Raw genomic sequence first — 23436 nt, forward strand, 5'->3', positions numbered from 1 at the left:
AGTCCTACCGCAGAGGGCTCTGACCCTGAGAATGAGATAATAAATTCCGTGCAACCATGGTAACCAGACAGCAGGTTCTGTGTAACCTTGAATGAGCCCTCGTATGTTTTGGCCAAGTAGAGTTGCCTCCATGAGAAATTGCTTGTTCTTTCCTGCTATTTAAGTGTTAACCTGACTTTCAGTAAATGACACCTTGATCAGAACCTAGACTTGGTGTCCTTCTTTGTGTCGCCCTGCTCCCCTTTTCCCCAGCCTTCACTCAGGTGCTATTCAGGTGTCACTGCAGGTCCGTGACACTTAAGTAATTCCATTAAGTAATTCATATTCTTTTCTTTAGAAGTTGCAGAGTAAAAACTATGAAACCCACCTTGCATGAATTTCTTCTTATATAACACCCCTTCTGCACCACCACACCTCACAGGAAGCTGGTCAGCGTTGAAACACAAAGCTTCAGTACGGGATATTCTTGGGACTGAAATAGAAGATGTCTTTTGTTTCTCTTTGCAGGTATGCATGACCCCCTCCTCCCTCGGTCGTTCTTGTAAAGGTAGAAAGGCACTTGGGAAATTCTGACTCACAAATCTACAGCTTTGAAGTCTTTTCTTAAAGTAGATCACTGGATACATAATGACAGACTGTCCACCCCAGTGTCAATTTATGAAAAAAAAAAGGGGGGGGGGGGAGAGAAACACCAGGATGCTTTAGTAGAGAAATCTGACATCAGGGAAACTCTCTGTAGTGGTTCTGACAGGATCTTAGTAGCCATGTTATTTTGCTGCTGATAGTAGCCAATGATAAGACCATTTGCACACTGACTGGGCAAGCAGGGAGATGATATGGATGCGCTGGGTAGTTTTATATCAACTTGACAGAATCTGCCAAATATACAAGTTGAATTTGAGGAGCATGTCTTGTCTGGGTGATACAGGGAGCAGTTTCTTGAAATGGTCGATGGTGGGATGGTAGGCCCCAGCCCTGATCGGGCATGGGCATTTTCTTAATTAGTGATTGACGGGCAGGAGCTAGCCCATTGTGGGTGGTGCCATAGAAAAGCATGCCCTGTTCAGGCCCTGTTTGAGTTCTTGCCTTGACTTCCTTCCATGATAAGCAGTGGAAGTGCAAACCAAATAAACCCCTTTCTCTCCAATTTGCTTTTTGGTCATGGTGTTTTACCGAAGCAAGAGAAACCCTGACTAAGACGATGGGCAGCCCAGCAGAGTTGTGCCAAGATCATGCCTACCTCTTCTTTATGCCTGCCCTGCTCCATTTCTCCCTCACAACAGCGTTTTGTGTCTGTAGCTGATACAGAAACCCAGAAAGTTCTAGAATAACCTGAAAACTATACAGGAAAGGGAGAGATGCAACTCCACAAAAGTAGAGATGAAAATTCCTCGGGGCTGGGGCCTGGAGACGTGGCTCAGAGCTTACAAGTCCTGAGTTTGATTCCCAGCAACCACATGGTGGCTCATAACCATATATAATGAGATCTGGTGCCCTCTTCTGGCAGGTAGGTGTACATGCAGGCAGAACACTACATAATAAATAAATAAATAAATAAATAAACAAATAAATAAATGTTCCTTGAGGAAATTGCAGGAAGATAAGAAGCTAAGTTTGCCCTTCCTGTCATCAGAGACCTTGATTTGGTGGTGGTGGTAGTGGGGTGGAGGGTGAGGTGGGCTGTCTGTGATGCTGAGAATAAGTTTGAGAAGTAGCTGATTGGAATCCTGCATTGGAATGAGGATGATTGACATAAATCACCCTCTTATATTAGAAATAAAGAAATTGAGGTAAGAGACAAGGGTCAGTGGCTGGCTCTTTGATCATCTTCCCTCTGGGCGGGTGTGTGTGTATGTGTGTGTGTGTGTGTGTGTGTGCAGCCTTACTAGGCCACAGAGGAAGACAATGCAGCCAGTCCTGATGAGACCTGATAGGCTAGGGTCAGATGGATGGGGCGGAGGACCTCCCCTATAGTGGACTGGGGGAGGGACATGGGGGGAGAAGAGGGAGGGGGGAAGGGCAGGATTGGGAGAGTAGGAGGGAGGGGGCTACAGCTGGGATACAAAGCGAATAAATTGTAATAAAAATCAATAAACAAACAAACAAACAAACAAACAAACAAAGACACAAGGGACAGGTCCAAGTCCATACAAGCAAAGGAAAAGAAAGCTGAAACCCAGGTTTCTGTCCAGCACTCTGGGCCACCTCAGTGTCCAGTCACTGCTGGGCGACACCCCGTGTGTCAGAGATTGTTTTCACTCGAGAGTGTCAGGTCGGTGGAGGCAGCACTGCAGTGGTCCAGGGCTCTGTACCTTGTTTCAGCTGCCTCATCAAGATGCTTGTCTCTCTGACACAATGAGTGAACAGGAAGTGTCTCCGCAGTTAATTAAGCTACATAAGCTCTTGTGGAAACTAAGGCTCCTCTCTGGGTGGTGTGATCACAAGCAGCAGTAGAGTGGCTTTCCAAGGGACTCTCCTCCTTCCTCTCTCCCAAGATGCACTGGGACACCGGAAGGGTAGGACATGCCTGAGCATATCTCCTTCCTGCCTCTCCTGAGAGCCCATGATCATAGCCCACTGGAAAGCGTTTCACATGACTTTTTGCTCTGGCCACCCTTCCTCCATTCCACATCTGGCAACAGGCTCAGCCAACCCAGTAAACATAGAAATACAGAATTCTTTTCTCTCTAACTCAGTGTAGCTCCCCACCCCCCAGGTCTAGTGGGTTTGCTGGGTTGCCTTTCATTGGAAATGGTTAGTCCTCATATTTTGAAGAGAAAAAGTAAAAACACTGGTGTCTACTCTAGCCCGCTGAGGTATAGGTACAGGGAGATTTGGAGTTTATGTTAAGCTAATTCACAGCACAGGCCCACTGTGTTTTATTTTCAAATAGAATAGCTGAGCAAGGCAAGATTCAGTTCTTGTTACACTCAGAGGTTATAGTGCCTGTATAATAACATGAAATCCATCACAAATCCTAGAAATACAATCAAGGTCAGAATATGACTCAAAGTTCTTTTGAAATAACTGTTATTTATGGTCAGTACTGAACTCTAAAGTTGTGACAGATGTGCCTGTTCGCTGCTGTTTATTTAACATTTTAAAAATATTTTGTTTATTTATTATGTATACAATGTTCTATCTGCATATACACCTGCATGCCAGAAGGAGACCCATGATCTTATTATAGATGGTTGTGAGCCACCATGTGGTTGCTGGGAATTGAACTCAGGACCTCTGGAAGAGCAGGCAGTGCTCTTAACCTCTGAGCCATCTCTCTAGTCCTTATTTAACATTTTTATAGAAGGTCCAATAGTTGGGATCAATGTAGTAAATGCCAAATCAGGTGACCAGTCAGTCTTCTCAAAACTAAGGACAGAGGTGCTCTCATGAAAAAAACTGTAAAGTCTTTTTTTTTTCCATCTTAGTTGGTGCCCCAGGGTCCTACCCATCATAAGGCAAAGTGCCAAGCCACCTCTGTGACCACAGAACACATTAGTGGGACTGGATCATGCCAGCATGGCCCCTTACACCAGGCCCCAGAAGAAAAGCTGCATTTCTTTTAATGAGGTCTGGCCCCTCACCTTCCCCTACTGTGGAAGCGATGGAATCTCATGGGAGAGAGAGCGAGCATCCTCTACCTCCTGCATCTTCCACAGCTAAGCCCATCAGACACCTGCACAAGTACCAGTCACCTCACTTCTCTTCAACCCAACCCGGTTGAGCCCACACCAGCTGCTAGGGAACAGAGGCAGAGTCTCAGGGGACACTGAAATGGGATGGTGCTAGCCCTGGTTTGCATGTCCTGATCTAGGGCTTGTCCAGGTTGAAGTAGAGGAGGTGCTTTAAATTGGAGAAAGCATCAAGGTTTATTCCTTTGCTGTTTGTTCTTTCAGATGGTTTTCCTGTCTCAAAAACTGCATATCAGGCCAGAAAGGGCTCCCAGCTACTGCTATGGAATGCCATTACTGCTGAAATGGAACTGGAAAGCTACAGGGCCTGCCCAAGATGAGAAAAAACTCAACACAGGGAGGAGGGAAAGGAGTGTGAGAGAGTAGATCTGATTTCTGCTTGCAAGTCATCAAATGTAGCCATTTTAATAACCAAGGTCTGAGAGAAAAGCATTTCCATAAAAATCAGGCTCAACTCAGAGGGAAAGAAGAACTTAGGATGGATAAGAGTGGCGATATAAATACAATTTACACCCTTGCTCCAAACAACTTTGATTTTCAGTTTTGGCTGCTCTCAAATAAGCTTGAGTAGGGTTTTTTGTTTTTTTTTTTTTTCTTTCAAAAAAAAAAAAAAGACTTTAGATTCCTCCAAACCATTCCAAAATCTGGGTGCACTCAGAGGGTGAAGGGAAAGATCCACAGAAGCCATCTTACCCCTGGACTTGGTAGAGCGTCCTGGAGTCCTTTTCCTTTTCTTTCTCCTGGTAGCTGCCTGGCCACCAGCTCTGCTGCCACCTGGGAGGGACACAGCCAAATGCAGAGTTGAGCAGAGAACAGGTGAAAATGGGAAGGAGCAAGGCAGGCATCAGCCACATCAGGCCACTTTCTCCATGCCCGGTGGAAGAGAGCTCATGACAAGGAGCCATGTTCTTCCAGGCAGAAGTCAGAGTTAAAGCATGTGCAGGATTCAGTTGTGTTGACACTTTGGAAAGAAAATCTGTTTGTCTACACATGTAGAGACCTGAATGAAAATGTTTTAAAAAAACTCAGCCCAAATAAGGTGGTTTTCAAATTATGCATTCAAAAACTGAATGCAACCATGTTTTTTCTCCTTTCCAAACAAAACTGTACACATCAGTCAACAAAGTAAATTGGAGGCTAGCTTGGTCTACAAAGTGAGTCCAGAACAGCCAGGACTACACAGGGAAAACCTGTCTCAAAAAACAAATAAAAATATGGACATCACATCTATTCGAGGAGCCAAATATTGTTGCAGGATATTTACTCACATGATGAACCCCGAGATTGTGAGTTATAGAAACCTGTTTCTTGTTTAGTGTGATTTAGCCCTATCACAAACCTGTAATCCAAGAACTTTTTTTATTGTAAGTAGGTAATTATGGTGTGGCTCAGCCCTAGCACACACCTTTAATGTAGGAGCTTTCAGTACACAGGATTTAATAAAGTTAGCCTTAGCCCTAGGTCAAGAGGTGGAGCAAGAAACCAGCTGACAGGGATTAAGTAGAAAGGAGAGACTTTGAGAGAAGAGTATTTAAGACAGCAGGGAGAAGCAGAAGGAGCTTTTTGTCTTTTAGCTTTTGTCTTTTTCCTCCAGGGCCATCAGCTGAACTAGCAAGCCTTGGGCTTTTTACTTTTGGCTTTTTGGAGTTTTGTTTTTTTCTCTGGGATGTAGCCTAATTTGGAATATCAACTGGGTGCTCTCTCTCCTTCTCTGAGAGAGCAGCTTTTTACCCCAGCATCTGGCTCCTGAGTCTTTATTGGCAAAATAGAAGGATTTGGGATTGTATTTCTCTATAACAACTTTGGATATCAAAAATTGAGTATGAGGCCAGAAAGGGCCCTCAGCCTCTGTTGTGGAATGCTGTCGCTGCTGAAACGGGACTGGAAAGCTACAGGACCTGCCCAAGATGAGAAAGAACTCTCTGAAAGGGAGGAGAAAAAGGACTATGAGAGAGTAGATCTGATTTCTGCTTACAAGTCACCATATGTAGCCATTTTAATAGTCAATGTGCAAGAGAAAAACATTTCCATAAAAACCAGGTTCAACTCAGAGGGAAGGAAAAAATTGGGACAGATAAGATTGATGACATAAATACAAGTTATACTCTTTCTCCAAACAGATTTGCTTTTTAACTTTTCTGCTCTCAACTTGAAAAGTTAGGTTGAGTAGGTTTTGTTGTTGTTGTTGTTGTTTTGTTTTTATTTGAGACAGAGTTTCTCTGTGTAGCCTTGGCTGTCCTAGCCTCCCTTTGTAAACCAGGCTGGCTTCACACTTAGAGACCTGTCTGCCTCTGCCTTCCAGAGTGCTGGATTACAGCTGAGTGCCACCATGCCAGCCTTTAAGCAACTTTTTTCCCCCTAAAGAATGGTTTAGATTCCCCCAAACTTTACCAAAATCTGGGTGCTCTCAGAGGGTGAAGGGAAAGATCCACAGAAGCCATCTTACCCCTGGTCTGGGCAGGGCGTGCTGGAGTCCTTCTCTTTCTCCTGGTAGCTGCCTGGCCACCAGCTCTGCTGCCACCTGGGAGGGACACAGCCAAATGCAGAGTTGAGCAGAGAACAGGGAAAATGGGAAGGAGCAAGGCAGGCATCAGCCACATCAGGCCACTTTCTCCATGCCCGGTGGAAGAGAGCTCATGACAAGGAGCCATGTTCTTCCAGGCAGAAGTCAGAGTTAAAGCATGTGCAGGATTCAGTTGTGTTGACACTTTGGAAAGAAAATCTGTTTGTCTACACATGTAGAGACATGAATGAAAATGTTTCAAAAAACTCAGCCCAAATAAGGTGGTTTTCAAATTATGCATTCAAAAACTGAATGCAACCATGTTTTGTTTTGTTTTGTTTTGTTTTGTTTTGTTTTTCATTCCAAACAAAAATGTACACATCAGTCATCAGCACAGCTGGGTCATTGTCAAGAGCATAAAATTATTTTGGTGAAATTAATATAGAGTGGGATTCTACTTCACACACCTGATGCAAAAACCTACTTCACACACCTGATGCAAAATTGGTAATTATTTGGAAAATGGAATTTAGCTTTTGTCTAGAAGAAATGAATCTCTTGGACCTGTCCTAAAACCAGATTTCAGAGACTGTTTGTAAATATATACACCTTATAGGAATAAGATTGTATGAAAGATTACCATGTAGATGCATTTATGATTGACTTATTCAAAAAAGTATTGTAGGGTTAATTGGTCTACCCCCCCCCAAAGAATACCTTTCATGACAAATGTTGAGCATGTTCAGTTTTTAAAAAAATAATATAGATATCACATCTATTCCAAGAGCCAAATATTGTTGCAGAATATTTGATCCTATTGAGAGCCCTGACATTCTGAACTGTAAAAACCTGTGTATTGTTTGGTATGGCTAAGCCCTAACACTCACCTTTAATTAAAAAACTTTCTCTTTACTGTAAGCAGGTGATTGTGCTGTGGCTCAGCCCGAGGACATACCATTCATCCAAGAGCTTTCTCTATACAAGATTTAGTAACGGTAACCCTAGGTCAACAGGCAGAGGAAGACACCAGCTGACAGGTTAAATAGAAAGGAGGGACTTTGAGAGAAGGGTTTTTAAGAGTGTGGAGAAGAAATAAGAGCTTTTTGGCTTTTAGCTTTTGGCTTTTTCCTCCTGGCTGTCAGCTGAGCTAGTAAGCTTTTGGGTTTGGGGTTTTGGCTTTTTTCTCTGGAATGTGAGCTGAGTAGGTCAGCTGGGTGCTCTCTCTGCCTCTCTGAGTTAGCAGGTTTTCACCCCAGCATCTGGCTTCTGAGTCTTTGTTGGTAAATTTGAACAATTTGGGGTTTTCTTCCTTCTTTCCTTCCTTCCTTCCTTCCTTCCTTCCTTCCTTCCTTCCTTCCTTCCTTCCTTCCTTCCTTCTTTCCCTCCTTCCATCCATCTTCCTTTTCCTTTTTCCTTTCCTTTTCTTTCCTTTCTTTTTCCTTTCCTTTCCTTTTCCTTTTCTTTTTCTCTTTCCTTTCTTTCTTCCTTCCTTCCTTCCTTCCTTCCTTCCTTCCTTCCTTCACAACATTTTGGCACTCACACTAGTGGCAAGATCCCTTGGACAGAGAGATCACTCCAACTTTGGACAATCTGAGAAGCCATCAGATTTGTCAAGTCATCGAGGAAATCCTCAAGAGTTAAGGATAAGTAAAGTACCATACTAGAATGCTTTAGAGCCTTGTATAGGGCTAATCTATATGGCTTGAAAAAAAGAAGCAAAAAATGAAAAGCTAAATGGCTTACCTTAAATTGTACCAATACATATTATGATTATTATACTTTTGGTATTTTATACTTTATTCTTAGTCACTACAATGTCTTTCTGTACTTGCTGAAAGAAAAAGTGGATTGATTAGATACAAGCCTTAGAAGGAAAATTAGAGAGACTTATAAATGAGAATAAGAAAAATAGTCAGACATAGACAGAGGAGTTCAGACATCCTTAGAAAGACCTATAAATGAGAATAAGGGAAATTTTCAGACACAGAGGATTTTAGACAAGAGCCTACCATGCCTCTGCATAATGAAACTGAAAGGGGACAGCCTGAGGTTGTTAGAAAATTAACCCTAGTTTATCTAGTTGCTATACAAGACATACCTGAGATGATAGGTACCCCCAAGGTTAAGGAGAAGTTAAGTGGCATCCTATAGACATGTTAGATTTGAGGAGATTTAAGGAAGCTGTCGTTTCCTATGCTATGCATTCATTCTATGTGAAGCAGATAATAAATTCACGGCAGGAAATCTTACTTAGCACGTACAAAACAACCTAAATGAATTTGTTCTTGCACAATAAGTGGCTGCCTTGATGAATAGGGGCCAAAGAAAGGGCACAGAAAACCTCCTCAGGTTCATGCTCCTGTTCTAAGTCTTGTCAGGCTTGTTATTGTAAAACCAATGCAATTAGCCGGATTCATCAAAGCGTGTGCTTAGGATTTGTGCCTTTCACTATACACCTTATCTTAAATAAGAACTGCAAAGACACTGAGTCCTACTTAATGGTAATATGTTCATACAGAAACTGAGGGATGTAGGTTTTCTCCAGAGTGTTCTTCATGTACCCCTGAGTTCTCACTCTCTTTCAAATCACTTCTCAGGGGACCCCAAGCCTTTTCTATCATGGTATTTGAAGTTCCTCAAGAGCCCAGCAGCTAGGCGGGGTACGCCTTTAATTCCAATATTCATGAGGCACAGGCAGGTATATCTCTGTATATTACAGCCAGCATGGACTAAACAGCAGGCTCCAGCCTAGCTGGTCTACACAGTAAGACCCAGTATTAAAAAAAAAAAAAAAGACAAATGACAAACAAACAAATTTGATTGACAGTTTCTCCTTACTGCCTAATTTCAAAGCTACTTGTGAATTTGTAGGAAGATGCTAGAGCCACATTCCACCTTCAGTAAACTTGCTCGTTGCTTACTCACTGGGTGCATTCTGAGCAATGTGTCATTAGGTGATTTTAAACCCCACAGAGCAATACCGTCTTATGAGGCCACCCTCATATGTGTGGTCTGTCACTGTCATGGCCACAGTCACGCAGTTCCTTGAGTATTCCAAAGTACTTACCACTCTTTATTGTTCTTGGAACAAATTACCAAAAGTTCAGTGGCTTAAAACAGCACAAGTTTTTCTCAGCACCACGTCAGTTAGATGTTTGCTGTGGGTCTCACCAGGCTGATGTCCAGCTGTCCACAGCCCTTCATCTGTTCCCAGAGGTTCTATGGGAGAACCTATTTCCTTGCCTTTCCATGTTCTCAAGGGTGCCACATTTCTTGGTCCCTTCCTGCATCCTCAAACTCACTAGTCTTGCATCCTTCTGAGTATTCCTGCATAGTCATTTCCTCTCTCTGCATCTAAGAAAGGTTCCCACTTCTAAAGAACCATAAAATCAGATCAGTCACCCTTATACCAACAGGCAAAAACAACTTCCCCCTTCAAGGTTCTTAGCTTAATCATGTGTAGAGTGCCCTTGTCATTAGTATAACAGGTTCTAAGGTCGAGGAGGACCATAGGGGAGGTCATACACAACAATAGTAATTCTAGCAACAAATGACTTTTCTGTTATATCAAAAGCATGAAACACTCATTGTTTCCTTACCTCTCCTCTTCCTGGATTCCCCTACAGTAATGTTGTTCCTAGTGTCCACAGCTTCTAGAAAACAATAAATGGCTATTAGGAAAGAAATAATGAGGAGAAATAACAAACCTTAGGACCTTTCATACTGCAAAGACCTTGCTTACACCAATGTTTGGATTGTCATTTCTTTCTTCCTTCTAGAAGAATCCAAGGCTGCTGAACTGACAACTAGGAATTCCAAGCAGGGTCCTGGCCATTTTTGGACCCCCACCTCCCAAAGAAACATTTTAAATCTGAACATGTTTTTGCACAAATAAGAATTTTGTAGGTAATTTTCTGGGCAAGCCCTAATTAGTTCTTTGACACTCTTGAGGACTTTGGTTGGGAATACACTGTGGATTGGGACTAGCTGATCTGAACTCTTCTCTTCACAGGCTGCAAGCTCATACCTGATCGGAACCTTTGTCATGGCTTATATGACAAAACAACTTTATTATCTAGCTGCAAGAGTTTACTCAGCCAACTTGGGTGGCAGGAAAGAGTGGGTGTGACTCAGTACTTCAAGGCAGCAGGCAAATAAGTGCCAGTTTTAAGAGTGTGTTTCTTCTCTTTCACCCAGATGTGACCAATTGACTCCATCCTGTAGCACACGGCTCTGTGAAGGGTTCTTGCTTCTCTCCAGCTCCCAGTAGGCAGGTGCAGAGGACTGGATTCAGGGCTGGCCTGGACCACAAGCTAGTACTGTAGCTGGAGTGAGACTCACGGAGCCATCCCCAACCCATGACCCTGGGAAGCCTTATCTATTCCTTACCTTCTTGGCTGCTTCCCATCCTTGGTTCCTGGTCTTCTGCCATATATGTTGGGGAACCCATGACACAGGACCATGTCTTTTCACTTGTGGATGGCGCTGCTCCTGGGACAAAATCATGGGGTTTGTTTGTTTGTTATTTAATTTTGCAATGCTGGGGGCTCATTCATGCTAGGCAAGAATTCTACCAGTGAGCCACACCCTCAGACTTTTTTGTGTTTTATTTTCAGACAGGGTGTCAACTAATTTTCCTAGATGGCTTTGAACTCATACTAGCCCAAGCTAGCCTTGAATTGTGGTCTTCTAATTGTCATCCCAAGGCTCTGACACATGACATTTTTATAAGTTTTTTGGTCCCACCTCTTCTCTTGTTCCTCTAAAATATTTTTACATTCTTCCTCTGTCTTTCAGTTCTTCTTTTTTAGTTTTTCCTGTCCAGTCTTGCCCGCTTTGTCAGAACTGCATCTGTTTGATTATTTTAGGGCATGGTCTCCTTGTCTCTCATAGAGCAGCAGGAGAAAAGCAAGCTCTTTCTCACCCCTTCCTTTGTCCAGCTGGTGATTTAACATCCTGGATACTAATCCTAACCAAAAAATGCAGTCCATGGATTCTGAGACAGAGACAGAGAAGAGCCCCCACTGTTGTTAGACGGCACAGCAAGCTACAGTCTGAACTACAGAGGAGTGCTTTCTGGAAAAATGGAAACAAGCACAATGAAAACTAAGAAACAAACAAAACACCCGTTCTTTCCACCATCTACATTATTTTCCATCTTTAATTTTTTATGTGTAGCTGTAAACAAAAAATTAAAGTTCTTATTATCCATGATGAAGAATAACTGTTTTTTTTAAAACCAGTAAAGGGTAATCTTTGCTAGTTTTACCAGTTTCAAACACTTCCCATTTAGCCAATGCCTATCTACTTAGTAACTATGCTTCTGAAATCTAGCCAGTCAGAGACAACGATAAAATTTGAAATTCATCCAATCTGCATTAGCCACCCTCCAAATGCTTGGGTGATACTTCTGTGGCAGCCTACTCATAAGCACTTCTGTTTTGCCAAGTCTACAGTGCCCGAACTACCTGCTTCTCAAAGCTCCAAGTGAAACCACCTGTGGCCTTTTTTGTAGAAGCCCTGTGCTTTGAAGCCAGTGCCTCCTCCCACTCCCTCCAGGGTCTTCACTTAGATTCAGATACGGAAGTGATGGTCTCTAGCTTCTATGTATGGTGTTCCCATCTGAGGACTTGCTGGGACTGCAAGTAAATTCTAGACCTCCTGTGCACAGCACAGACAGTGTTCCTGAACCACACTATGTGACTCAGTATGGTCAGCAACTTGTCTCATTGTGCTCTTATTTCTGTGTCATGCTAGTTAAAGATGTACATATGAATTAATGTAAAAAATTGCCATCTTAATTTGTAGGTACAGCATTTAGCAAGTATTCTGTCTGTGTTTATTCTTGCTTCATTTAGTATCAACCTTTTTTTTCCCAGACAGGGTTTCCCTGTGTAGCCTTGGCTGTCCTGGACTAGCTTTGTAGACCAGGCTGGCCTTAAACTCAGATCTTATTGCCTCTCTGTCTAAGTGCTGGGATTAAAGGCATGCACCACCATGCCCAGCTATATCACCAACTTTTAAAAAGTTTTTTTTTTCTTGTGTCTATTCCGGATTCTCCCATTCTTTCTGAATACTAGAAGATAATGACACAAAATAAACAGATGGAAAAAGGTTGAACAAGTTCTGAGCTGAGCCAGCCTCAAAAACTAACGAGTGTGGACCAACCAGGAAGTAACCAAACTGAAGCTTGGCCCTACTCTATCTTGGAACATTCACAAAGGCACATGGCAGCTTCTCAGTCTGCAAAATAAGACCTTCTGGTTCCTTTTTATTCTGTGTGTCAGCTGCCTTTGCTGACCTGCATTGAACTCACAAACAAACTCTACTGGACACACTGCCCTGACTCACAACTCACTGAATCCCCTCTTGCTGCACTGCTCTTAATAGCTTCTCTTTCCTGTGCTGCTTTCCTGAGAGTTGGGTGTATCCTAGCTCTGACTCATTCTGTCAAATCTTTCTCTGATTCTTTACTTTGTCTGCCCCTCAATTAGGCATCACTTTCAAGTACAGCTGTTTCCTTCTACAAACTAACTTTACCTTAAAATGTGTACTAAGGGTGTGCCTGCATTCCTGCCACAGGGATTAAAGGTGTGTGGCATGTCTGCATTCCAGCATGACCTAGGTCTTTGGATGTGATTCCCTGTCAGAGCAGCCAGGTTGCTGGATTAAAATTCCTCTGCAGGAAGAGAACAACACTGCAGGGGCAAAGCCAAAAGAAAACCTGTTCCTCTAGTCTAAGTGAATGTGACGAGGTTGTACATAGGATGGCTGGGTTAGGGATGCACACACAGGGGAAGGCTGGAGACCCATGAAAAGTGTAATTAAAGCAGTGCCAAATAAGGTGAGAGAAGCTTTAAGCCACTAAATCCGGGGCATCTGTTACATTATTGAGCAGACGATGCCAAAACAGCCTTAACATAGAGACATTCTTCAGGCCTTTGGAAGGTCTTTAGGCACTTGGAACAATGAGCCAAGAGGACAGGCCTGGGCTAGAGAAGTGTGTTTAGGAATCAACAAATCTTATACAGTGATTAAGCCCAAGAAAAGTGGGGTCTCCTGTAAGATGAGGGGATTACAGGGTCATAATGCTACAGGGGCATCTTACTCTTATCAATGGAGGCAACAAAGTAAAATGTCCTCATTTTACATAGCCCATTCTGCCAATTTTTTACTCGTCATGGCTTTGTGCCTTCCCCATTTGCCTTATTCTTGATATTTGTTTGCCTTTCTATTTTTCTCTGCCCATACTTTTCTCCCTCTATATTTTTAACTTTTATTTATTTAGCACATGTGCACACAGAACATACAAGACACACATACACAGCACTGTATGACAGTTAGTAAATAACTTAACAACTGGGCTGTGGAGCTCAGCTCCGCTCATCAGAGCTGAGAACTACCTTGTTGGCTCCCTCTGTATTTTTAAACTCACTTTATTTTGGGGCCAGGAACAGGGTGAGGCAGAGGTGGCATTTTGAGCATAAGTACTCAGCATGAGTACTAAGGTGGAAAGAGTCTGAGTACTGAGAAGGAGAAGGAAAAGAAGAGAGAGGAGAGGAGAGAGAGAGAGAGAGAAACTCCTCACCACACTCTGAGCCCTGGGGGAGTCTCCTTGCTGTACCCAGTGTCTGCCCTTCCTGTATGTCTCAGGTCATCCTTCTCTGTTATGCTTCTTGCCTGATCCCCATCTTCACCAGAAGTCTCCCCTACCCCCCTGCTCAGTCCTCTGTCAGAAGGTCTTTCTCCTGGGCTTCCTTCCAGGAGAGTTGATAGGAGATGTTCTACAGGATTGGCCTGTTTCATTTGAACTTCTAAGAAGAAAGGTTCATGTCATGTCATCCCTCAGTCATCATGGGAATCTTTGGGCTCCATGCTATTCTAAAATCTGCTTGCCTGCCCACCATGGCTACTTATTTTCCCTAGTTGATACCTCCCTTTTTTCTCTCCTTGCTTTCTCTACCCAGGGGCACTCCTCCATTAAGGAGAATAATATTCTATTTCCTTCCCCTCCTCACAAGTGTTAAAATCACACAGAGTCTGTGGCATAAAGCCCATGTGCCTGGGTGGGCATAGACAGCACAGAAAAAACACCAGAAAGAAAATGTTTGCTCTCCTAAGAAAGAAAATGTTTGCTATCCAAGAAAAGCAGAGGATAATTTTAAAAATGAGAGGAAACATAGAAATCTAATTTAAGAGCAATCCAATAATTACTGCCCAACCTCCTCCTACATCAGACTGAACAACTGTATGCATGAAAATTCCTTCCTAATACCTAAGGGAACCAAGTGAGTGACCATGGCACCTAGCTGAGGCAAGAAAATAAGAAAAGACAATATTGAGGAGGGCGGAGAAAGCAACTTTGAACTATCTCTAATACCGAGCAGGACAGCAGGGAAAGAGATAGCTGAGGGCAGGACAGAGAAGTCAGAACCAAGCTTTGCTTTCAACCTGACACTGCTGCGGCCCCAGTGAACCGGATACTAAGCAGCCTTCTACGAGCTCCAAGCTAGTGCTTGTGACATGAGCCTCCAAGCCCACTACACCCCATAGTCTTGGCCAACAGCTCACCTCACAAGCTAGGCCTACTTCCTTTGTAAAGGAACAAAAGAAGAAAAAGGTTACAGAAAAAGATGTAAATGTCCATGTAGAAGCATGAAGGTCTCCGGTCTGATTTAAGATCTACCACAACAAATAAGGTTGAATTCATATTAAAAATCACCTATTAAAAAGGGCCAGTATCAGATGTCTTACTAATCTGATAGGCAGATGCTATATTGCAATTATAACTCTCAGCTGTGTACAGAAACTCATAGCAAACATCACTACTCAATGGTGAAACATTTTTCTTTCACAGAAGGCTACTCATGCTCAATGCTTCTATTCAATAGAACTATGAATGAACAACAGGAACACAAAAAATTTCCCAGCACCATAGTCAGGGAAGCACAGTGTCCTGAGTGGTATAAAACGGGTCTGATGCTCTTTGGGTGGATGACACCTAAATGAACATCAGTACAAAGTCCCAATTTATTTCTAATATCAGAGATCAGACCTCTACTCTTGCCTGATGCGTCTAAAACAAAAAGGGGGAACTGTAGAGAGCTGCGGAATGCTATGCCTTAAAGATGGAGCTGGTTTCCGCCTTCCACCTTCCCGATGGTGAGTGCTCTCTGTCACGAACAACTCCACATTTGGCTAAGGCCGAGGATCTGGCTTGCTTCCATGTATGTGGACCTATCTGCATTGCCCCCGTGGCACGCCTGGGTTGGCTACCCAGAGGCTATTTAAGCTGTAGGCTGGCTTTCCCCGGGGTCCGAGGATTGTTCAATGTTCCTGAATAAACTGCATTGAAAAAACAAAACAAACAAACAAACAAAAAAACAACAAAAAAAAAACATAAAGTCAAGTTAGCACATGAGAGTCATCAAAGAGAAAGGAGCCTCAGTTGAGGAAATGCCTCCATGAGATCCAGCTGTAAGGCATTTTCTTAATTAGTGATCAATGGTAGAAGACCCAGCCTATGGTGGATGGTCCATCCCTGGGCTGGTGGTTCAGGGTTCTATAAGAAAGCAGGCTGAGCAAGCCAGGAGAAGCAAACCAGTGAGCAGCAGCCCTCCATGGCCTCTGCATCAGGTCTTGCCTCCAGCTTGCTTATCTCAAGGATTTCATCACGGTAGCATTTGTCTTTAAAACACTATTTTACTTGGGGTTCCTAAAACCTCTCCTTTCTAACCCCCCTAACCCTAGGCAGGAGAGAGAGAAGGTCAGTGGGGAGAGGGGGCACAGACCCCATTACTTCTCCTGGCTGATTAGGATCATGGGTTCTTTTGTGGCTGTACCTGTCTCCATCAACAGCAAACACAGCAAGCACTCTCCTCCAAGCCAGTGCGTTGAAAGGTTTCTCCCATTTGCCTGCTCCAAATGGCCACGCTGTCCATCTCTGGCCTCTCCAAACTGCCACATGCCACACCTTCTCTCTGAGCTCTCATATTTATATTCCTCAGAGACCTAGATCACACCCCTTCCCATGATGTATGAGGCAGGTCGTTACCAGTTGGCAAAGACAGTGCCTCGAAGGGGGCAATTATCAGCTGTGGACAAACTAAAGCCCAAACTAAAATTCGACCCTTGGGATTAAGACAAAAAGACATTTACATAACATAACTGAGTTTTTGAGGAAACCAAAGCTTCCATTACGCATTGCAGCAATAGAAACCCTGACTAAGAACAACACCAAGAAACTCCAGCGAGGTACCACCTCACACCTTTTAGAATGGCTCTAACCAAAAAGAGAAGTGAGAGGAAGTGGAGGTGTCGCCGTGGAGGAGAGGGACAAAGTGTGCTGGGAGTGGTGATGTAAATCTCAATAGCCATTACAAAAACAACAAACAACAACAAACAAACCCCAAAACCAAAACAGCATGGAATTTTCTCCAAAAAAATCCCTGAAAATAGAACCACCATGTGATTTGACAACACTCTCTACGGTTGAAAATAACCCAGAGAATTAAAAATCAGCCTGCTAAAGCGGTGCCTACACTTGTTACAGCTTGACGAGATGCTTGGCAAGTGTCTCCATGTACGGATTCAGCCTAAATAGCTGCCAGCAGCTGGAGAAAATGGCATCCACACAAGATAGACTTGCAGTTAGCCTTAAAACGAAGGAGAGCTGATCAGCTGAGACAGCGTGGACGAACAAGAGTATTACACGAAGCAAGCCGGGCACAGAAGAGCAAAAGCTGCACCATCTCACTTTAGGTGGCTTGTGAAAGGGTCCGACTCAGAGAGTAAAGTACCGGTGAGGAGGGGGACTGAGGCCACAATGAATATGAAGTTTCAGTCAGGAAGAATAACTTCAAAATGGTCCACTATACAACATGATAAGAACATACTGTGTTCTCAAGAAATCGCTGAGACAATTGATGCATTTTAAGTATTCCTACCACACCAAAAAAAAAAAAAAAGTATATGAGGCAATACGCATACATGCATGGTAGCCATTTCAAAGAAATTGCTGGGATTGAACTAAAGACTTCACACATGCTGGACAAACATTCTACCACTGAGCAACACTGCCAACCCCAAATATACATAATACTTTTTCCATAGTCAGTTTTGAAATGGTTAAGTTTTTTTTTAAAACAACAAACAAACAAAACAAAACAAAACTCTACCAAACACATATAGACCATCTGAAATGTTATTTAGTTGGACTTAGTTGGAATCTGAAGACAGACAGACCACCAGTGAGGTCCCACAGAGCTTTGTTCTTTTCCAGTTTCCATCATTATTCCTCACCCTGCTTCTTATCTTTTTTTTTTTTTTTGAAAGTTTTATTTATTATTTATACAGTATTCTGCCTGCCTGTGTGCCCACAGGCCAGAAAAGGGCGCTAGATCTCTTTATAGATGGTTGTGAGCCACCATGTGGTTGCTGGGAACTGAACTCAGGACCTTTGGAAGAACAGCCAGTGCTCTTAACCCCTGAGCCACCTCTCCAGCACCCTCATCTCTTGATTCTACTTCTGGCTCCATCTGCACGTATGGCTACGCCTACCCTGGAAGGGGTTTGTGCCTTGTGACTCCCTGGCCAACCCCTCTGACTGTTTAGCCTCTTTTCCCCCCAGCAAGGATTTTCCAACTCTTCGCTTCTGAAATGCAAGGAAAGGGTATCCCCCACACTCATGGTGTGTGGGCTGGTTTGTTTGTCAACAAAGCAAGAGAGGATCATCTGGGACTCTTGGTTGAGAAAGTGTCCTCTATCTGATTGACTTGGAGCCAAGTCTGTGGGGGCAGCTTGATTAATGATTAACATGGAAGGGCCCAGCCCACTGTGGGTGGTGTCAATCCTGTGTTGGTAGGTCCTCATGTGTACATAAGAAAGTAGGCTGGCCTGTGCTTCAGGTCCTGCCTCAAGTTCCTGTCCTGATGGCCCTTCATAATAGGCTATGAGCTGTAAGATAAACTAAACCTTCCCTCTCCAAGTTGCTCTTGGTCATGGTGTTTCATCACAGCGACAGAAAGCAAACACATGGCATGAGTCAGCAATGTTTATAGAGTAAACAAGAACAGACCATCAGACGAATAGGTATCCATGGGTGACCAGGTCAGGCTTCCTTGAGAACAGCTGTTACTAAGTCCTAAGGAGAAGAAATCAGATGTTTATGTCAGGAGCTGAAGCAGGGGTTCTCTCTTGTCTTTATGATGTAAGGTCTAAATAGCCCCTTGAAGTATCAATCCAGAGTTTATCTGGAGCTGATAAATTCCCGCTAGTTCTGGAGGTCAGACTCAGTCATGAGTGTGGTGTCAGAGTCACCTCTGGTTGAGTAGAATCCTGCCCTGGCCACTCTACCACCTAACGGTGATTTGTCCTCATATGTATGGCTAAAGTATGTCTGCATATGTGCCCACAGCCACCCTGTCCAGGGGCCTTACAGGACTTCCTAGGAGTCCGTGGACCATATCTCTTTTCAGACAACATCTTCCTTGTATATATCAGATGCCTCATCCCTGCTGGCCTTCTCATGACGATTCAGTGATGGCTAGTCTCCATTTTCTCCCCATTCTTTCTATTTCTTCCTGAAATTTCTCTCATTTTCCCTCCACTTCTGTTTCATGTTTCCCATCAGATTAGCAGACTATCCTCAAGAATGCAGACTATGCCTTAAGAACACCTGGCTTTTCACTTTTTCATTTGACCCCTTGAATACTCCACACACGGTCTCTCTCAATTTTAGCTTCCTCACCCATAAACTGGGCATCTAAATAATACCAATCTTTGATGTCACTGGGCTAGACAGTATCCAAGAGTAGATGCTAATCAAAGCAAAACAAAACAAAACAAAAAAATCAACCAAAACTATCAACATAGTTCTTTCTGTCGATGTCCTTTATTCTTTTTGTTCTTTTTCATTTTCTTTCCTCGTCCTGTCTTTGTCTCTCAAAGAATCCATGTGCTCTTTCTACACCCCTACCACTTTCTAATGTGTGTGTGTGTGTGTGTGTTGGTGGTGGTGGTGGTGGTGGTGTGTGTGTGTGTGTGTGTGTGTGTGTGTGTGTATTCCTCTGTATATCTTTCTTTTGGAATATTTTTGCTCTCAAACATTTCTCATGTTTGAACCTATCTCTTTCAACATCAAGAATGATACTGAGATATAGCCAGAAATGACAGTTTTGGCCTTTATTCCCCGTTTCTGGTCAGACTTCTCAAATCCCGAGTGAGGTCCCAAGTGATTAAGGTGAGAAGGGCATCAATCTACTCTTGCTCACAGCCAGCCTTCCTCAGTAACACCCCAGTGTGTGTTAAAGAGGTGAGGTCTGGAAAGTCCTGAGGAATGGAGGGCTGGTGGCCAGGGGAACAAAATTAAGAGTTGACCCCTGACCTCCATGGTAAGAAGAGCTAGAAGTTGACTTGATCACACGGCTAACGATTTCATCGATCATCCCTGTGTAACACAACTTTTATTAAAATCCTAAGTGACTCTGTTCAGAGAGATTTAGAGTTGACAAACTGCTGGAAGGGTGCTGTGCCCGGGGATGGTCCTCTCCCATACGGTGATTCTCCGTGTGCACACACGTGTGTGGAGGACAGAGCGCAGCCTTGGGTGTCATTCCTCAGGTGGTGTTGGCTTCCTGCTTTAGAGATGGTTTTTCACTAGCCTAGAATTCACCAACTTGCCTGGGCAGTGAGCTCAAGGCCTATGCCTGTCTCTGCCTCCCAGTATAGGATTACAGCATGTGCCCCTGTGCATGGGCTGTTTTCCACACGAGGTCAGGGGATCAAACTCAAGCCTTCGTGCTTGTACGCACATTGCCAAATGTGGCATCTTCTCCCCTCCCCTCACCTAATCTGGCGATTTTTGCTCTATAACTTTTACAATAAATAGTAATTAATATTTCCTTGAGTTTCATGAGCTGTGCTAACCAGTTCTGTAGGCTGATGGGGTATGGTGATCTATGATTTATGGGCAATTGCTCAGAAGCACAGTTCACTCCCTGAAACTTGTAACCAGCACCTGAAGTGGGAGGCAGTCTTATCACACTGAGCCCTTTATCTGAATTTAATTAATTATAAGATACCCTGCTATAGTCTGGAGAATTGGTTGGGTGGGAAACCCCACGCATCACACCTCTGGTGTCAGAGGTCAGATAATGTATGGGCTCTGGCAAAACAAGGGCATCTCTCTTACAGAGCGTTTCCACTTTGGTGCCACCATGGGCCACACTGCTTCACCCTTCACAGTTTCACACTGGTCATCTGCTCTAGGGGCTTTTCTAAACCACAGCTCCTTGTGAGCAGTCAGTCTCTTTCATCTGGATTGCTGACACTGGGCTCATATTCTTCATCATTGGCCCCAGGGTGACCATCTGATGTCATGGTTGCTCTGCCGGGCTCCCACATCCCATTAGAGCCAGGTGACAGTTTGGATCTCCAGCGCCCCACCTGGGAAGGCTCGTGTATTAGAGCTCTGGCCCTCAGAATGGCACTCATGGATGCTGGTGGCACCTTCACAGGCAGAGCCTAGTGGAAGGAAGTTAGATCACTAGGGTGTGCCCTTGATGGACCACAGGCACCTCATCTCTTTCCTTGCTTCCAGGCTCAACCCCTTGCTTTGATGTTCTGTACCTCCATAGGCGTAAATAGTGAGGACAAACCATCTGGCCAGAAGTCTCTAAAACTGTGAACTCAAATAAACTGAGATGGGTTCTGTTTGTTTCACTGTGTAAGTTGGTGGGCCTCAAACTCACAATCCTCCTGCCCCAGAATTTTGAGTGCCAGCTTCTTCTGGGTAATTAATCACAGTACAGGAAAGCTAACAGCAGGCTCATACCAACTCCCCTCCTTGCCTTCTCTATTTCTTTCCTGACTCACACTTGTCTAACGATCATCTTTATTTCCTATTCTCAGAGGCAATAAGAAGCTTTTTCCAGTTGACATTACCTTGTTTGAGACTTAGCTCGGGGTTCAGGTCTCCTTTGTCATTTCCTTGGGAACACAATGCATTCAGTAATACTGAAGTGGGAGAGAGAGAGGGAAGAAGAGGAGAAGCCATTAGAGATCTCCAGAAGAGACAAGAAGCAACATTTCAACATTATACATTTAGGAATTTCTAGTCCTCCAATCATTCCAACTTCAATGGGTCCCTCATGACAAAGTTCACCCATCATGCCCTGGGACAGAGAAGATTCCCACAAGGAGAATCTTTATGCTTCCCACAGAGAAAGAAGACACTCAAGGTCAAGAATAATAATTAGAAGACACACAGTGATCTGTGTTTCTCTTCCAGTGTTCAGAGGGCAGGGAAGGTACATTTCCAACAAGAAAAACAGAAGCAAAAGATGGCTTCTGGGTTGTCACAGGGGTAAGAATAAATGGGGGAGGGGCTTTCCTGGATGGAAGGTCTAGGATCTGGCACATACCTAAGGGAAGCCCCCTGCAGCTTTAAAGGTGGGTGAGATGGCGTTGAAGACTGGCTCACACATTGTGGATTTCTATGAGCAGGTGGTGCTAAAGTAAGATGGATCCTGCACCCCCAGCTGCGCTGTCACTCAAGGTGGGTGCTAGCCAACCTGATGGACTGTGACGTATGCCAATATAAGGGTTCACGCTCAAGAGACACAACAGTGCTACCGTACTGGGACTCAGCACTTCTAATCCCATCCTCCTCTACACAGCCTGATGCTGGTGTGGCTCTCACTGCCTGGAGAGGCTAAATGCCCAGCTGAGCAGACCTCCAAAGGCTGCTTAGCACAGCCATTAGACATAAGTTTTAAGATGATGTATGGCATGTTAGTTTTATCCCCAATTGCACTGCACAATAAATGGCATACAATAAAAACTTAATATACACTTGTTGGGGAAAAAAATGGGCTGTGATCTCAAAGGTTGATACTAAACCCAATTACCATTATTAAAACTTTTGGAAATGGGTTCCAAATCAGGGTAATTCTCCATGTTGACCTTACAGAACAATTCCTGCAGAACCTTCATGTCAAATATCTTCCCCAGTTCTTCCAGGGTTCCGTAGATCACTCTTTGTACAGGGACCAGGTTTCTAAAAGACTCTTGAAAATCCTTAAAAACAATGAGTGGAGAAAATTTAAGTGCAGGCTTCCAAGTCCCAGAAGAGCCCTAGAACATAATTATGGTTAGTGTACCCCAACCCCCTCCAAACATATCTTCTAGTGGGAAGTTTTGTATTTCCATGACTACTTCATGAAACAAGAAAATATTTTCTCTGTGAAAATAATCACTGGTGATGTCAAACTACCACTCTCATTTACGTGACACATAGGAAGGGCCATTCTTGTAAGGGAAACATGGGTTAGAGGTCAGCAATGGGGCTGGTGAGATTGTTCACTGGGTATAGCCACTTGTCGTCACTGTTCCTGGAAGTCTGAGTGCAATCCCTGGGATTCAGATGGTGGAAGGAGAGAACCAGCTAGCCACAGGTTGTCCTCCTACCTGCCCGTAAGCACACCAGCTGCCTCATACACAAATACCCACACAACACAAACACACACATGTACTCATAAGTACATAAATAATAAAGGTAATAATGTTTCTAAAGGTGTGGAGGGCTAGAGAGGTGGATGGCTCAGGGGTCGAGAGTGCTTGCTGCTCCTGCAGAGGACCCAAGTTTGGGTCCCAGAACCTCTGCGCCAGCTCACAAACATCTGTACCTCCAGTTCCAAGTGATTCAGTGATCTTTTCTGGCCTCCGTGGGCACCACACACAGACAAGTGGCATGCACACATAGATGCAGGCAAAATACTTGTATATGTGAAAAGGAAAAATAAATACATCCTTGAAAAAACAAACATGGCTAATGTATAGTTAAAAGACAAGATACTTTTGGAATAGACTTGGTAGGTGGTCAGTGCTGTTCTGTCCTCCCACTGGTACTGATCTGACCTAAAGAAAACAGGGTGTCCATTCCCTCTGATTGCGAACTTTACCGGAGGGCAGAGTATTCATAAGGCAAAAGAAACACATGAGGGGCTGAAGAAATGGCTCAGTGGTTAAGAACACTGGCTGATATTCCAGAGGTCCTGGGTTCAATTCCCAGCCCCCACATGGTGGTTCACAATCGTTTGCTTGACTCCAGTTCTGGGGAATCTGGTGGCCTCTCTTCTGACCTCCAATGGCGCCAGGGACACAGGCGTGCACAGGCACATAGGCAGACAAAACACTCGTGCCCAGAAAACAACATAAATGAACAGTTAAAAAATTTGTCCT

The 23436-nt window shown here is 43.8% G+C and overlaps 1 protein-coding gene across 6 annotated transcripts in view; it reads right to left on the reverse strand.

The window, feature by feature from the left end:
- Positions 1-23436, reverse strand: part of LOC110556883 (nuclear body protein SP140-like) — a 48356-nt gene that overhangs the window by 17488 nt on the left and 7432 nt on the right. For 4 of the 6 annotated variants that reach the window (XR_009586487.1, XM_060368758.1, XM_060368757.1 and 1 more), the window contains 8 exons: positions 22104-22272; positions 21139-21210; positions 18272-18337; positions 10585-10686; positions 9795-9848; positions 6139-6213; positions 4386-4466; positions 368-472 (listed from right to left, as the gene is read on the reverse strand). Coding sequence is in view for 5 of the 6 variants with exons in the window: in XM_060368758.1 (XP_060224741.1) it covers positions 368-472; positions 4386-4466; positions 6139-6213; positions 9795-9848; positions 10585-10686; positions 18272-18337; positions 21139-21210; positions 22104-22272 (724 nt within the window). In the remaining variant the exon portion in view is untranslated. The remainder of the gene's footprint in view (positions 1-367; positions 473-4385; positions 4467-6138; positions 6214-9794; positions 9849-10584; positions 10687-18271; positions 18338-21138; positions 21211-22103; positions 22273-23436) is intronic. The other 2 variants (XM_060368760.1, XM_060368759.1) reach the window with 2 other exon arrangements.

Source organism: Meriones unguiculatus, chromosome 15 (assembly GCF_030254825.1).
Source record: "Meriones unguiculatus strain TT.TT164.6M chromosome 15, Bangor_MerUng_6.1, whole genome shotgun sequence".
Taxonomy (NCBI): domain Eukaryota; kingdom Metazoa; phylum Chordata; class Mammalia; order Rodentia; family Muridae; genus Meriones; species Meriones unguiculatus.